The following is a 13,637-nucleotide window of genomic DNA, read 5'->3' on the forward strand; positions in this document are numbered from 1 at the left end:
AAAGAGAAATGTGAATAAGCTCTAGTTAAATCCATGAGAAATACATTATAAAATTCACTAAGAGCTCACACACATTCTTCTCTCTACAATAAAACTTTGGACAGGTAACCTTTCCCCTTCTGGTTGACCTGGAAAAAGTTAATTATGAAATTAATTGTTACAAAACTTTTTAAGCACTCATTTTGAGCTAAACTTCCTTGGGTGATAATAGATCTAAAAAGTTATGTTAAGCAAAAAGACCTGAAAATGCTCTAAAAAAATACCCCAAACATAGTTTAAGTTAATATCTAATTTCTGGAGGAAGGAAAAAGTTTTCAAACTCAAAAATGCAACATTTGGGGGAGGTTGCTAAGATGGTAGTTTTTACTTTCTATGTACTCTGTTCAGATTCACCTCTTAGAACAGCCTAAAAATTTTGAACACAAACATTAAGATGATTTAGGTTGTCTCAATCTTACATTTATCAAACTTACCTGACATATTTTTTCCCATATTTCATCACATCCTGCTTTTTCTTGAAAGCTAAGTGCCAAATCATAATTTTCAGCTTCAGACCACACAATCAAGGTATCCTTTAAAGAGAGGAAGAGTATTTTCAGGCAAGGTATTTCAGATTTTACAAACCTGAACAGTGTTTAAAGAGTAAAATTTTAAAATAAAACCAGCTTGACACCTAATTATGACAGGACAGTATTACAATACAAATGTAATCATCATTCTTTGTAAGATTTTTATACATTCTGAGATTCTTAGGATTAAAAACATTTCTCCATAAATCATAATAAGGAAGTTCCAGAAAGATACTGAAAGTTTTCGTTCTTAATTCACATGATCATAATATTGTAAGTCTCAGAAAGTTTGATCTAGAATACGCACTTCAATGCATCCTCTGATAAAATATGGTAACAGAAGTAACCGGTTTTGTGGTTGTTTTTTCAAAAATCTGTTTCAATTGGACTACATAAAACAACATCTTTTGTAGGATCAAAGTTACAATCTTTTTTTCATTTTTTACAGGCCCCAGAAGACACTGTGCTAACGCACAGAACAGTTGCTTAAAAAGCAGCCCCAAGATGCCTACAAACTTTAAACAAGAACAAACTTGAATACGCAGAGTTAACTGCCCAAGAGTATGCATACCTGTTACACTGAACCACACACACCATTTTTACTCATCCCAAACTTTAATTCTGAAAGTATGTTTTGCCCCAGATTTCTAGATGTTAGCTGAAACCGTGTTTAGCTATGTTTACTACCCAGACACTTAAGCTCTCATCTACTTACTAGAATAGTTCAAGAGTTTAATCAGAGCCCTCATATTGCATGGAAAAACAATATATGGAAGTGGAAGCTGATGCTGCAAAACAGCAGTATGTCACACTGAGAAGGTATTTGATGCAGTAGTTTACAGTCTGCTAAATAACTGTTAGAATAAATAAAACACAAGAGAAGAAAATATAATCTGCATTATTTACATATTGAATCAAGTTTTATTTTTAAAGTATTTTGTCTTCCTGTAACAGCTAGCTGAAATATAGGCACATTAAATACATACAGCCCCATGAAACTGCATTATTCCAGCTAAGTGCCAAAACATGCATTTACTCACTAGGACAAGAGACAGAAGAATTCTTCTATTTCAATAAGAACCATAAAATATTTTTGCTTCATTAAGGATAGATTTTGCTTATAGTGATTATTCCTAAAGGAATTAATTTGAAATATTTGCAAAAGCACTCTAAGTTGCCAGTTATAAAGTTTAAGACAGTTTATTAATTAGGCTTAATTTATTTTAAATATTAAAATGAACACTGAGGATAAAGAGGAATTGTACATTTAGATCTCCATATGCACTTACTAGAAAACTCCTTAAACTAAACTATAGTCTAAATAGCACGATCAGCTAGCTCCGTTAGGATTCAGTCAAGCAATACAATATAATCAATTTGCCATTACCAGAGCAGCTATACTGCTTCAGAGGCACTACCGGCTTTACCTTGCAAATGGCAAATAGTTTACCTTTTCCTTTTCCAAAGGGTTGAGGAAGAGGTGGTACACAGAAGAAAGGGATTTAGGAAGACCACCTCCAAAATACAAAAGGAAGAAGAAAATCACAATTAATGGTTTATTCTCTACCAGACAAGTCATGGTGCAAATACTCTGGTAATAACAGATTGACAGCACCTAGTACTGCTGACTCTTATAGAGTAAGAAAAGTAACAGTTTACAAAAATTCAGAAAGGGAAGGTCCAAAAGAAAAAGATTTTTTTTTTTAAACCATCTTTTAAAAACAGTATGTACCTTACTGCAGTATTCATTGTATGTATCAGGTTCAAAATCTAATACATTAATCTCTGCAGTAAGTATTTATACTGCAGTAATTTTCAAGACCACTATCTCCTCAGCTTCCCACTGAGTAGTGCTTATTCCATTTTAAAAAAAACCCCAACCCTAACACTAAATCTTAAGTAGACCCTAGCAGAACTTGCAACGTTCCTATCTAATTACATTTCTATTTAAGTGAAAATGGTTGGATTTCTAAGCAAGCCATTTCCAAAGGAAGACCAAAACAGATTTTCTTCTCTATAAAGAACATGACTAGCAAATAGGGAAATGACTAAAAGAACAGAAATAAGGACAGTGTTATTTACATTAACTGCAGTAAGTTGAATAAACAAAAGCTCTAAGTCTCTGAATAAAATCCAGCACTGGCCCAAGACAGGTCTGTCTGTCTTTTTCCTCTGGGGAGAGAAGCGATGGACAGAAGGCAGGCAGGCAGAGAAAAATGAAAGGGAAAACACAAAGATAAAGCTGCTTTTGAAAACTATAGTCACAGATGTACAGAAGTGTATTTGGCCATAGTATATCAATTGTTCTTGTTAAACGAGATCATCTACTATTATACGTGGAAGTTCAAACAGTATTTTTTCACCTCTACACATTCTGATTATGTTTTAAAATTGTTTCTTCTTTGGAAAGAAAACCAAAAAACTGCTGAAAAATTACTTGAGTAGCAGAAGACTAATCTTCAAGTTTGGTTTATTAATATTAGAAAAGTATTTTCCAATTACCAATAATAACAATTTCAAATTATTAGTTATCTATTGTCTTATCACGCAAGGATTTCATGTTATAGATCAGTGCGTCAACAGAAATCTATCAATTGCTACTCTTTGGACCTTTAGTAAGAGAGTATTTGTTTATACATCCTTTCTTGCCTCAAGGGGCTTTTAAAAAAAGAACATGAAACAAAGTGAGAAAAGCATTTCACTCTGTTGCATAATACACGGTTTGGTCAAAGTTTAAAATGACTGTTGAACACGGACAGTTATTGGTATAATTTCATTTTTTTAATCCTACAAAACTTATAATTATCAAGAAGAAGAGCAGTACAAGACTTACACAGGTAGGGAGAAGTAACTGAAGGAAGTTCTAGAAGTAGTTAAAGATAAAAAACCCAAAAGTTTAGTTTCTGCTTGTTTTATTTAAAGGAATCTTCCTATATGTTTGATCTGAAATCCCCTCAAGTTCAATTTGAATCCACTAACTACTCTGGACCTCTCAGCTATGGAATAGGACTATCTGTTGCTTCCAAATGTCAAACATTACTTCTTCCGATTCCAAAAAGCAACTGAAATTTCTTAAGACTATCTCCTCCATTCCAAGAGAAAGCAGGAGTGTGAGTAAATATGCTTAGTAATAGTAGCTATTGATTAGAGGTAAGGACATGAGTCTTGCACACTACCCCTCTATGATCATAAAATCTTCAATCTTACATGATTCATAAAAGCAGTTCTGGCTCAGTTTGATAAAAACATTTTTTTTTTCATTACACAGAAAGTGTTAGCCTCTAGACAAGGAACTGGATGGGATGACTAAAACAAAAATCTAAAATTGTTCTTACCTAGCTTATTAAACACAATTAAAATGTGAAACTGCAGTATTAAATCATAGCTACATTGTGTGAATCAAGTCATAAACATGGACAAATGCTTTATCGTTGAAGGCTTTTATACCAAGTGCTCTGCAAGAATCCGAGCATTCTAGACCATCACGTTTTTCAAGACGCATTAGAGTTCTTGGAAAGATCTTTTTTAAATAGGTTGATAATCAGGAAACTACTTATGTAGAGTTCACAATCTTATTCCAAGTTTGAAAATCATTTGCTGCTTCTCAAAAAAATACTTTGACAACAGTGCCGGTTGGATGTGTCATCACTACCTTAGCCCATACAAAATTGCTGTCTTCCTAGGACTGCTTTTATGAATTTGTCTTCTTTCATATTGGTCATTATGACTGCTCAGATATAACCAGGAATCCTTAATTTTAAGCAAAAATTCTAAGCAGGCCTCTTTTTAGAAGAACAATGTATCTAACATTCCCATAAAGAGGTATTTATAATTTCTACCAATGGAGGTTAACTTCTTGCACTCTTATCCTTATAATAATATTACAGCCTGAGGCAAAACTTCTTCAGCATACAATCAGGGACTTCTCTGCTGCTTGTCTCATTGTTGGCTGCATCAAGTCCGCATGGAGCAAGTAGTTAGATTTCAGGGAAGCACTACTGTGAGCTACAGCTATATTTGAGACTTCAACCATAAGAAGCTAACCTTCAAAAATTCTACTGCAATAGTTTAAGTGAGGAAGCAGTGGCAATTGTACTTAGATGGACAGGGCTTAATATGTACCATAGGATTTCTCCTCATTTTTTGAAATTATTTCCAAAAGGCTTACTTTCCATAATAGAAAAGTTGTTGAATACACACTATCAGCCTCAAGTTCTCACCATAACACTCACCAGAAGTCACACATTTATTAGACATTAAATCAGTTTTATTTAACTATTAGCAAGCTGATAAGCAGGTGTGTTGTACAGCATTCATACAGTCTCCAAAGCAAGCTCTGGAATTTCAGAATAAAGAATTTCAGAGCAACTAGTACTCAGGATTTGATTCTGTTATAAGATTTATTTAAGATTTCTTTCCTCATGTGACAAAATCAAGAAACTGTTATTGTTTGACAGTGCCCTCTCACTGGTGTTCACATCCAGGGAGAATAGTAGTCTTCTCTGCAGCTCCAAAATACTCTTTTGGCATCCCTGTAAGATTCAGGCTACTCTCAAGAAGTAGTGATCCCGCAAGTTAGATGGGTCTTTCATAAATTCTTGCTTTCTGTCTTAAAAAGGAAATTAATCTCTCCCTATTAGTCCTCAAACGATTTAGGCCTACAACACTTTCCTGGTCCCCAGTGGAAGTTCAACACAGGAAGGTTGTTTCTCCCTGTTTTGGAGCGCCTGATTGCTAGTCTTCCTTATCTAAGCCCTTACATCGTTTACAGTTACAGACACCTCCCTGGACATGCCAAGCCACCTTTCAGCATCTTGCTAGCAAGTACAGTTTCATAAGCAGCTTTCTGCTTATGAAATAAACTACTGCACTATCCAGGTTTTTTAAGTTAAATATATATAGTTATCATGGTAGGTTGCAGCAGAATCTTCAGGCCAAAAAAACCCCGCCCCAGTAATGTAATATCGTTTCAGTTCTGTATTTGGTTTTTTGCATTTGTTCACCTAGAACCTGGACATCTGGATGTGCTAACAAGTTATCCCAAAACTGGAATAACTAATCAAAGGCACACTCAGTCTTTTGGCAGAACATATTCTATTAGCTTCTATGAAAGCTCAACAATCATACGTGACTTTCCAGTTAGCGATTTCATAGCTGCATTCCCATGAATCACATGAAATAGAATCAGTTTATTAGTTCTGTAACAGAACCTTGACTCACTGGCCTAGTGACCACACCGTAAAACAGCAGAAAAATTAGATTTCACAGAAAAACACATGTGAAGATAAAGGAACATGTGATCATTTAAAACGGAGAACCAATCCACCCCAAAAGCAAGAGTAGTCACTCCCCTTGTTTCTCCCCTCACCCCACAAAACCACACACTCCTCCTTACTGTCTTAGCTACAGTAGGCACAGATTTTATTGAAATAGTTTCACTGTTGGCAAGCTTGTCCTGACAGCAAGGGTAGGAAGTTCACCATCTTTGAGCATCTGTCAGTGCCTTTTTGGATCTTTTCAAAACTTAGCTTTGTTATTAGTAAGTCTGCTCTCCATCATTCAAGGATAGCCACCTTCAAGCTATATAGCTAGTAGATGGTACTCTGGGTGACTTTAAGCTTTGTATTTTTGTGAGGAACTGAAAAAGGGACTGCAAAAGCAGAGGACACAAGACACTGAAGTTTCTAGTGCAGAGGCAAGACTTTGTAGCTGGAAGCTGGAAGCAACTCAAGTCTTCCTTGTTTCAGTCAAAAAAGAATGTAATACATACTTCATCACTGGGTTACAGGACATACATGGATGTATCTAAAATAAAATTGGGGATGTAAGTCTTCACTGTTCAATTGATAAAGCAGTGCCAAAGTATATTAAGAGTATATACCCCAGTCCACACCCATATCAGCTTTCTCCCTAGATAAATGCTACATATATATAATTTATTTCTCCTTTAAGGTTGCATATGAAGAGGTGTGTTGTCCTAAAATACTAGTGCAATTATTCATTTTCTGTATAAGGGTCACTTGTTTAAGAACAGCACCTCTACCACTAGCATTCGGGAATTGTGTCATTTTAATGCCTTTAAAATCAACACAAAAAAACAGAGCATGGATTGAAGCATGTAAACCAACTTCACCAGGACATTACAATCAAAACATCTTCTATCCTTACTAGTATATTAAGAAAACAACCAACTACAGAAGAGGAAAACTAAGTATTCTGTCTGTGGTCCAGCAACCCATAGTACAATTAAATTCCACTTACTAAGCAAAATTTGCTTTTAAACTGTGCTACTTACCCATAATTAAATCCAGTATATGCCATACCAAAGTTTTAGGACCATTATTGTAATGTTTTAAAATAAGAGTACCAATAAAACTTAACATAAAGCCCTAAACAAGAATGCATGCCAGGAGGCCAAGTGGCTGTACTGATGTGCATTTTGCTTTTTCAGAAGAAATCTTCTGCCTATAAACTGTACCTTAACATAAGAAATATTAGTCCCTTTTCTGAGCCATTGGACGTTAGTTTCTCAAGTTGTTTTCTTTCTAGCTTGTTTTCCTCATACAGATTCCTTTCTACTAGTTCTAGTAGAAGTAATGATGAGTTTGTCAGGATGTACATGGAGCATCCAAAAACTTCCACTGGTAGCAACTGTATGTTACAGAATCAGACACATAGACCTATCTTTCTTTTTGAACACACAGCAGAAAATGACTCTTCATTGTGACAGAAAGACTAATCTAATTTATCTGACTAGTGAAAAGGTAGTTAAGACTGCCTATGTGTTTCATGCTTTAAGGAATTATTCCAAACCTCTAGATGGCAGGTAAGTCTGGGAAGAGCAGGGACTAGACTGTGCAAACTGAAGTATCTCAGGACTGTGTTGACATATGAAAAATGAGTCCCCAAGCAGGTCTTGAGATCTGTCAGGTATTCTTCCTCTCCAAGGGGAAAAGCAGACACTTGCTATCTGCCACCAATTGACATTTATCTGCAGAGACCCAATTAATCCACAATAAAGGGTGGTCATTGCTTTCAATCCTAAACTCCAAGAAATCTAAAGCAGACAATTTAACAAAGTTTTACTTGAAACTCAGGTTCACAGGGTATGGCTTTTGTTGGGTTTTTTTGTTGGTTTGGTTTTGTTTTGTGGTTTCCATGGATGTTTTACATGCCAAGAGAACAGAAGCAGCATGGCAGACTTGTACTCAGGTCTCCACACTATTATTTTGCCAAATAATGATCTAAGCTGTGACCGTTATCATTAAAATATACACATGTATATGCTGAGATTGCATCATTTGCGGTATCAACAATCCCTGACACAATCAGTTTCTCACTGGCACTAGAAGTGCAGCATAAGTAGAAGGTTCTTTCACCAGTGGAAAAATTTCCCTGTTTATCACAAAAGTATCTATAGGCTTGTTGAAGAACCTGAAGCAACTGGCATAGGCATAGTGTTTCCCCAAGAGCTTAACTATCATACATCTCTCCTTCCTTCCAACCACAAATTACGGTAGTTGGTCCCATAAAAGATTGTTTCTTCTTACAAACCTTGTGTCAGCCTAGACAAAAGTCAGAACTCATCCACTTACTTCATTAGGTATCTAAACTGCCCACAAGTCACATGCTAAGCATGTCACAGTAAAAACAGCTCTGATGTATGACTATGTACCCCTTTAAAAGGAAATGGAGGTTCACCCTCACAACAAGATTGAGATAAAAGGCTTGTAAGACCATAACACTGGAAAGTTACTTTGAAGTTAAGTCTTATGTTTCTAGGAGATTTTTCTTGAAATTGCAAGTGCAACTGACAACAGCAGGCAAACTGGAACTTTAAGTCTTCTATCTCAGACTGCAATTTCACTAGTAGCTGAGGCAACCTAAGTGGCATTCTGCAGCCAAAAAGGGAAGACCTCACTCACTCTTCCATCACACAGTTCCACAAATGGATCTTGTGTGAGGTGACTTGAAACTTCTGCTGACGTAGAGTTACCAGTTTTTGAAGAGGGATTTGGAGTACCAAGTTGATTTTCTTGTGATTTAGTGAGTTTAGGCAGTTCAGAGTTCTATGAACAGAGCTAGAAAGAGGAAACTCTTCCTTTCAGCTGCTAAACTCCAAGCTTAGCTCATATGGAATCAGGTTTAAACTCTGAACTTTTACTAAGGGAAAGGATAACTAGGCCTCACCTGAAAGGTAATGTGCTATAACGTAGGATTAATACACACGCCAAGAAAGATCTGGTATTTCTACGGCTCAGAGTGAAGCCCTACATTCAACCTATATTAGAGACTGCTTTGCTTAAATAATATGAACGATCCTGCAAATACAAATTTCTGTCTACACAGCATTTGAAAGCTTTAAGAACTGCACTTTTCCTTCTCCAGCATAGAAAATGTACAGTGCTGTTCTAACAGGCCAGATCCACGTTTAATATTTTTATTTGTCTAACCATGTTTTCACAATCACCAGTATTGACAATACACGTCTGACCCAGAGTAGCAGTGAGCACCAATATGAAATGCTGTTGCACTGACAGGCACATGTGGTGGTTTGTACCAGTCTTACAATTTTATGCCTACTTTAAGTAGGGTTCATGTTTGATCTGGCATAAAGCCTATCGATACAAAGCTCACCCCTCAATGCTCTTTGAACAGATTATACCAGCAAAGCAAGTTTACACTAGATCAGCACTTTATGCCACAGAGCTGTGAGATATTCAGTGTCATTTTAGGAGTCCTAAAGCTTGAGTTACTCTATCACAGAACCATGACCTCAAGCAAGTCAGGATTACAACTAGGAGTTAGTTTGCTTAGCATTTTTGCTGGTCTTGTCCCTTCATACTCCCTGCAATTGATTCTCCACCCCACATTAGTCTTACCAGTTGTTCAGTGCTGACTGTTTATATGGTGCATGATGAATTATATCAAGGGGCAGACACAGGTTAAATTTTCCAAGCAAGGACACTTTTAACCCAGACTGGTTCTCCCCATTCAGTTCAACATACAATCCTACAAACTGCTGCAGCCGCACAACCACTGGGACTGCCTGTGAGCAAAGCTACAGTATGTCTATGCTTATAATAAACTATTAAAGCTGAAGACTAAAGAGTGTTTTAATACATTAACTGTACTTGACAGGATTTTAGCAAGTCTGAGCTGACCAGACAGGCAACAAAATATAATCTGGTTCAGCATTTCTTAACCTCTAAGGGTAATTCTCAGCATCCATGAGATAAGAACAGCAAACAACGTGCAAGACCTACAGTTCACTTCTCACCCATCTCAGTAGCATTCTTTAGGGGCTCACAATGTATGGCTTAAATAATTGAAGATACAAACTAGAGGCGAGAAGCTGCTTTTATGTATACAGAATGCTTTGAAGCAGTAGTAACCCATATCCATCTTCCAAGTAAAAGTCAAACAAAGGTAAACATGCAAATAGCTTTAAAGCCTTCTAGTCTTCTCTTAAATGAAATACATTGAAAGTTGTAGTATCTGAAATATAAAGAAGAAAAAAGCCAGATGGTATTAAGTTCCAGATACTATAATCCTCAGAAACCTCAGCTGCTTTGTGATTTTCACAACTATGCTTTGCCTGTCTCTCCCAAAGCATTTTTTTTGTGTAAAACAGAGTTCAAGTTATCTAGATAACTTCACAAAAAATGCACAGAAATAAAACACATATCCTGAAACACACAAAAATGTCGAGAAGTACTTTGCCTCCGATTTTTGGTACAAGAACATACAATATAATTTGCAATGGAGGCAAAAAAAATGACTGCATTATTGAAGTTAAAGAACCTGCCTTCAAACGTGAGAAAAAAAAGTATGTTTACCTGTTGCTTCTGGTACGCAGTGTTCGGGTTAATTTTGGACTCCAAAAGAAGAGAGCCTAGAAAAAAAAAGTTCCACTTATTTACACATGTACTGAAATTTCAATCTCAACATAATTTCCTGATCACTCTTTCCTCAAGTAGGTATTAACACCTTTCCTCCCAACAATAAGCCTGTTAAACCCATATTCTACAGCTTTATATTTCATTTCTTCCCCTCAAAGATACTGTTCGCATAGTACAGAACGTTCAACAGTGTTTTAAGGACTGGATTTTTAACCTCTTTCTTATTCTTAGTAACAACTTTTCCACAGAAATTTTTTTTAGAGATGATAAAGTCTGCATAAAATCAGTACACAAGAAGCATCACAACTGCATTCCATAGATCATCTACAGTTTTGTATGAAATTTGCTAATCATGTGGTATTCGTTCTTAAAAGTTGTTTGCTGGAAAGCATATCTAGAAACTAATGCTTAGAGCAACCATTATGACTGCCAATACCACAGAACTTCACATATGATAAACTTAGGAACAATGTTTTCACAGCAGCTTATACTGATTTAAGACACAGAACAGCAATTCTATTCTCATGTCTGTGTTTTCTTGCCCTGCCTTCTGCATAAGCGTTATTGTTAATACAGGTCACATTTAAGTGGTTTGGAGGGTTGATCTAGGTGAAAACAACCCTTAAAACTGCTTTTATTTTTGATCCAATCACTTCCCTCATCTACCTTGCTGCTCAGCTGCACAAATGCCAATGCATGAGGGACTCTGTACAACTGTGACTTAAATTTACTTATCTGCATAGCTTTACTCAACATACATGAAGTACCACCAACAAATTAACTAGCATAGTCAGCCCTGTAATTAACACATAAGGCTACAAGCATCCCTTTAAACAGGCACTTCTCCATTCATTTACCTGCTTGAATTTATTCTTTAAGAAAAGTCCAAACTTTCTTTAAGCCTCAACTTCTCAGTTGCATAGCTACAGCTCCAAGGCAGTCTTATACTTGTATTACTAGAACATTTGACAAATATCTCACAAAATCTGCACTAAAAAAAATTAAAATGCTTCAACCACCTCAAATATGACAGCTTGACTACTTGAAGACAAGAAAACAAATTACATGGATTTGAAAAACATACTCGGAACTGAAAACTGTACTTCCAAATCTCACAGTAGAATCAACAATGACTAGCTAGTTTTCACTACCAATTTATAGCAATTATAAAATCCGCAACAAAAAATATCCCAAACCAATGTTTGTTTACTAAGTATCATCACCCTCAATCTCATAGGTTACATTTACAAAAAAAACCCACTTTCCTAAAGAATAGCTACTTACTAACAAAGATCACAGAATAGTTTGGGTTGGAAGGGACCTTTAAAGGCCATGTAGTCCAACCCCCCTGCAATGAGCAGGGACATCTTCAACTAGATCAGGTTGCTCAGAGCCCCATCCAACCTGACCTTGAACACTTCCTGGGAGGGGGGATCCACAACCTCTCTGGGCAATGTGTTCCAGCATTTAACCACCCCCATTGTAAAAAATTTCTTCCTTATATCTAGTCTAAATCTACCTTCCTTCAGTTTACACCCTTGTCCTATCACAACAGGCCCTACTGAAAAGTTTGTCTCCATCTTTCTTGTAAGCCCCTTTGAAGTATTGAAAGGCCTCAATAAGGTGTCCCTGGAGCCTTCTCTTCTCCAGGCTGAACAACCCCAACTCTCTCAGCCTTTCCTCATGGGAGAGGTGTTCCAGCCCTCTGATAATTTTTGTGACCCTACTCTGGACCTGCTCCAACAGGTCCATGTCTTAACTGTGCTGAGGAGTTGAGCTGGATGCAGTACTCCAGGTGGGGTAAGAAAGGTTATTACTTCATGAATTTAGAAGTTTTACCATGGATTTTTATATTCATTAGCTTATTATGTATGTGATAATCAGATACATTTTTTTTTTAACTAACAAAGTAGCTTACCTGTGATGGCTGCTTCTAAGTCATCTGTTCTACAAGAAAGCAGCCTCACTAATGAACTTGGCTTGAGAAGCTATCGCCCTGTCTCAGCTGCTCTTGCAGTAAGAGCTGTTTACAAACTAAGATACAATACAGTAACAAAACTGAACTAAACAGCCATCAAGGGAAAACAAGACAACGAAAAAGCAGTCTTCCCCTAAAACCACATATACTATCCTTTCTTTTTTCAGAAGTTTTTCCAGTTTTCTAACCCGCATCAGCTCTGTTAACAAAACAGCTTAAGTGTGACAGCGTAACTAAAGAAAAAATAAAAATCACAAACTACAGAACAGGACGGAGAAGTGAAACATCTTAAGATGAGCTTTACTGGTGAATCCAATACACTGTGGTACTTAGGCCATGGCCTCGAGCTCTGAATTTTCAATTTGCCTAGTGAACATCTAAAAACAGCATTCCCTTTTCCATTATGATCATCAGTTATAGGCAGTATTTCACTTCAATCTTACTTTCAGTTTCAAAGCCTCAGCTTTGAAGTTTTAGAATATTATTTTGTGGTAACTTCTAGAAAGTCTTTACTGCCTAGAAATATTTAATAGCAGCAAATGTGAATTATAATCTTATAAGAATTAAAAGCGATTAATAATTTCAACATTATATTTTAACTGCTGAACAGATCTACAGACATGGAAAATCTGAAATTAGCAAAATATGTGTAACTTGAATGCCATGTTTGACAAAATACTATTTTAAAACAATAATCTTGAAGTCAACTAAATGGAGACATTTCATTTTCCAGGCTAGAAGCAGACACTAGAGAATGACCTCTTTACTAGACTTTCCACAAAAGAGCATTTCTTCTCTACCAAACCTAATGCTTGCAGGAAAGACAAATCAAGCCTTATAAGGCTTGACTTGCTTCTCGTTACCACATGATTCAACTTATTCCTCACCATTCCAGACAATAACCAGAAAAATATGATTTGGAGATAGAAACATACCAAAGCATAAACTGTTCTAACTGCCCCAAATGCATCCTTCTGGAAAATCTGATGCTCCCTGGGTGCAATTTGTTCCCCAAAAACGGTTCAATAACTCAAAAAAAAAAAAAAAAAAAAAATCAGTGACTGCTCTATTAGTTAGTTCAATGAGTTTATTTTCATACACTAAGCTCTATAGGATCAGGTCCCCTCCTAGTATGAAGCAGTCTTAGGTCTCTATTAGTTGCTTCAGGGAAACAGGCAACAGTAACAT

The 13,637-nt window shown here is 36.3% G+C and overlaps 1 protein-coding gene across 3 annotated transcripts in view; it reads right to left on the reverse strand.

The window, feature by feature from the left end:
* Positions 1-13,637, reverse strand: part of PPP4R3A (protein phosphatase 4 regulatory subunit 3A) — a 46,242-nt gene that overhangs the window by 26,545 nt on the left and 6,060 nt on the right. The window contains exons 2-3 of one of the 3 annotated variants that reach the window (XM_074868616.1): positions 10,409-10,464; positions 474-572 (exon numbers count right to left, since the gene is read on the reverse strand). In XM_074868616.1, the coding sequence (XP_074724717.1) occupies positions 474-572; positions 10,409-10,464 (155 nt within the window). Of the gene's footprint in view, positions 1-473; positions 573-1,284; positions 1,333-9,849; positions 10,034-10,408; positions 10,465-13,637 lie in introns of those variants that run through there. The other 2 variants (XM_074868617.1, XM_074868618.1) reach the window with 2 other exon arrangements.

This window comes from Strix uralensis, chromosome 4 (assembly GCF_047716275.1).
Source record: "Strix uralensis isolate ZFMK-TIS-50842 chromosome 4, bStrUra1, whole genome shotgun sequence".
In the NCBI taxonomy this organism is placed as follows: Eukaryota; Metazoa; Chordata; class Aves; order Strigiformes; family Strigidae; genus Strix; species Strix uralensis.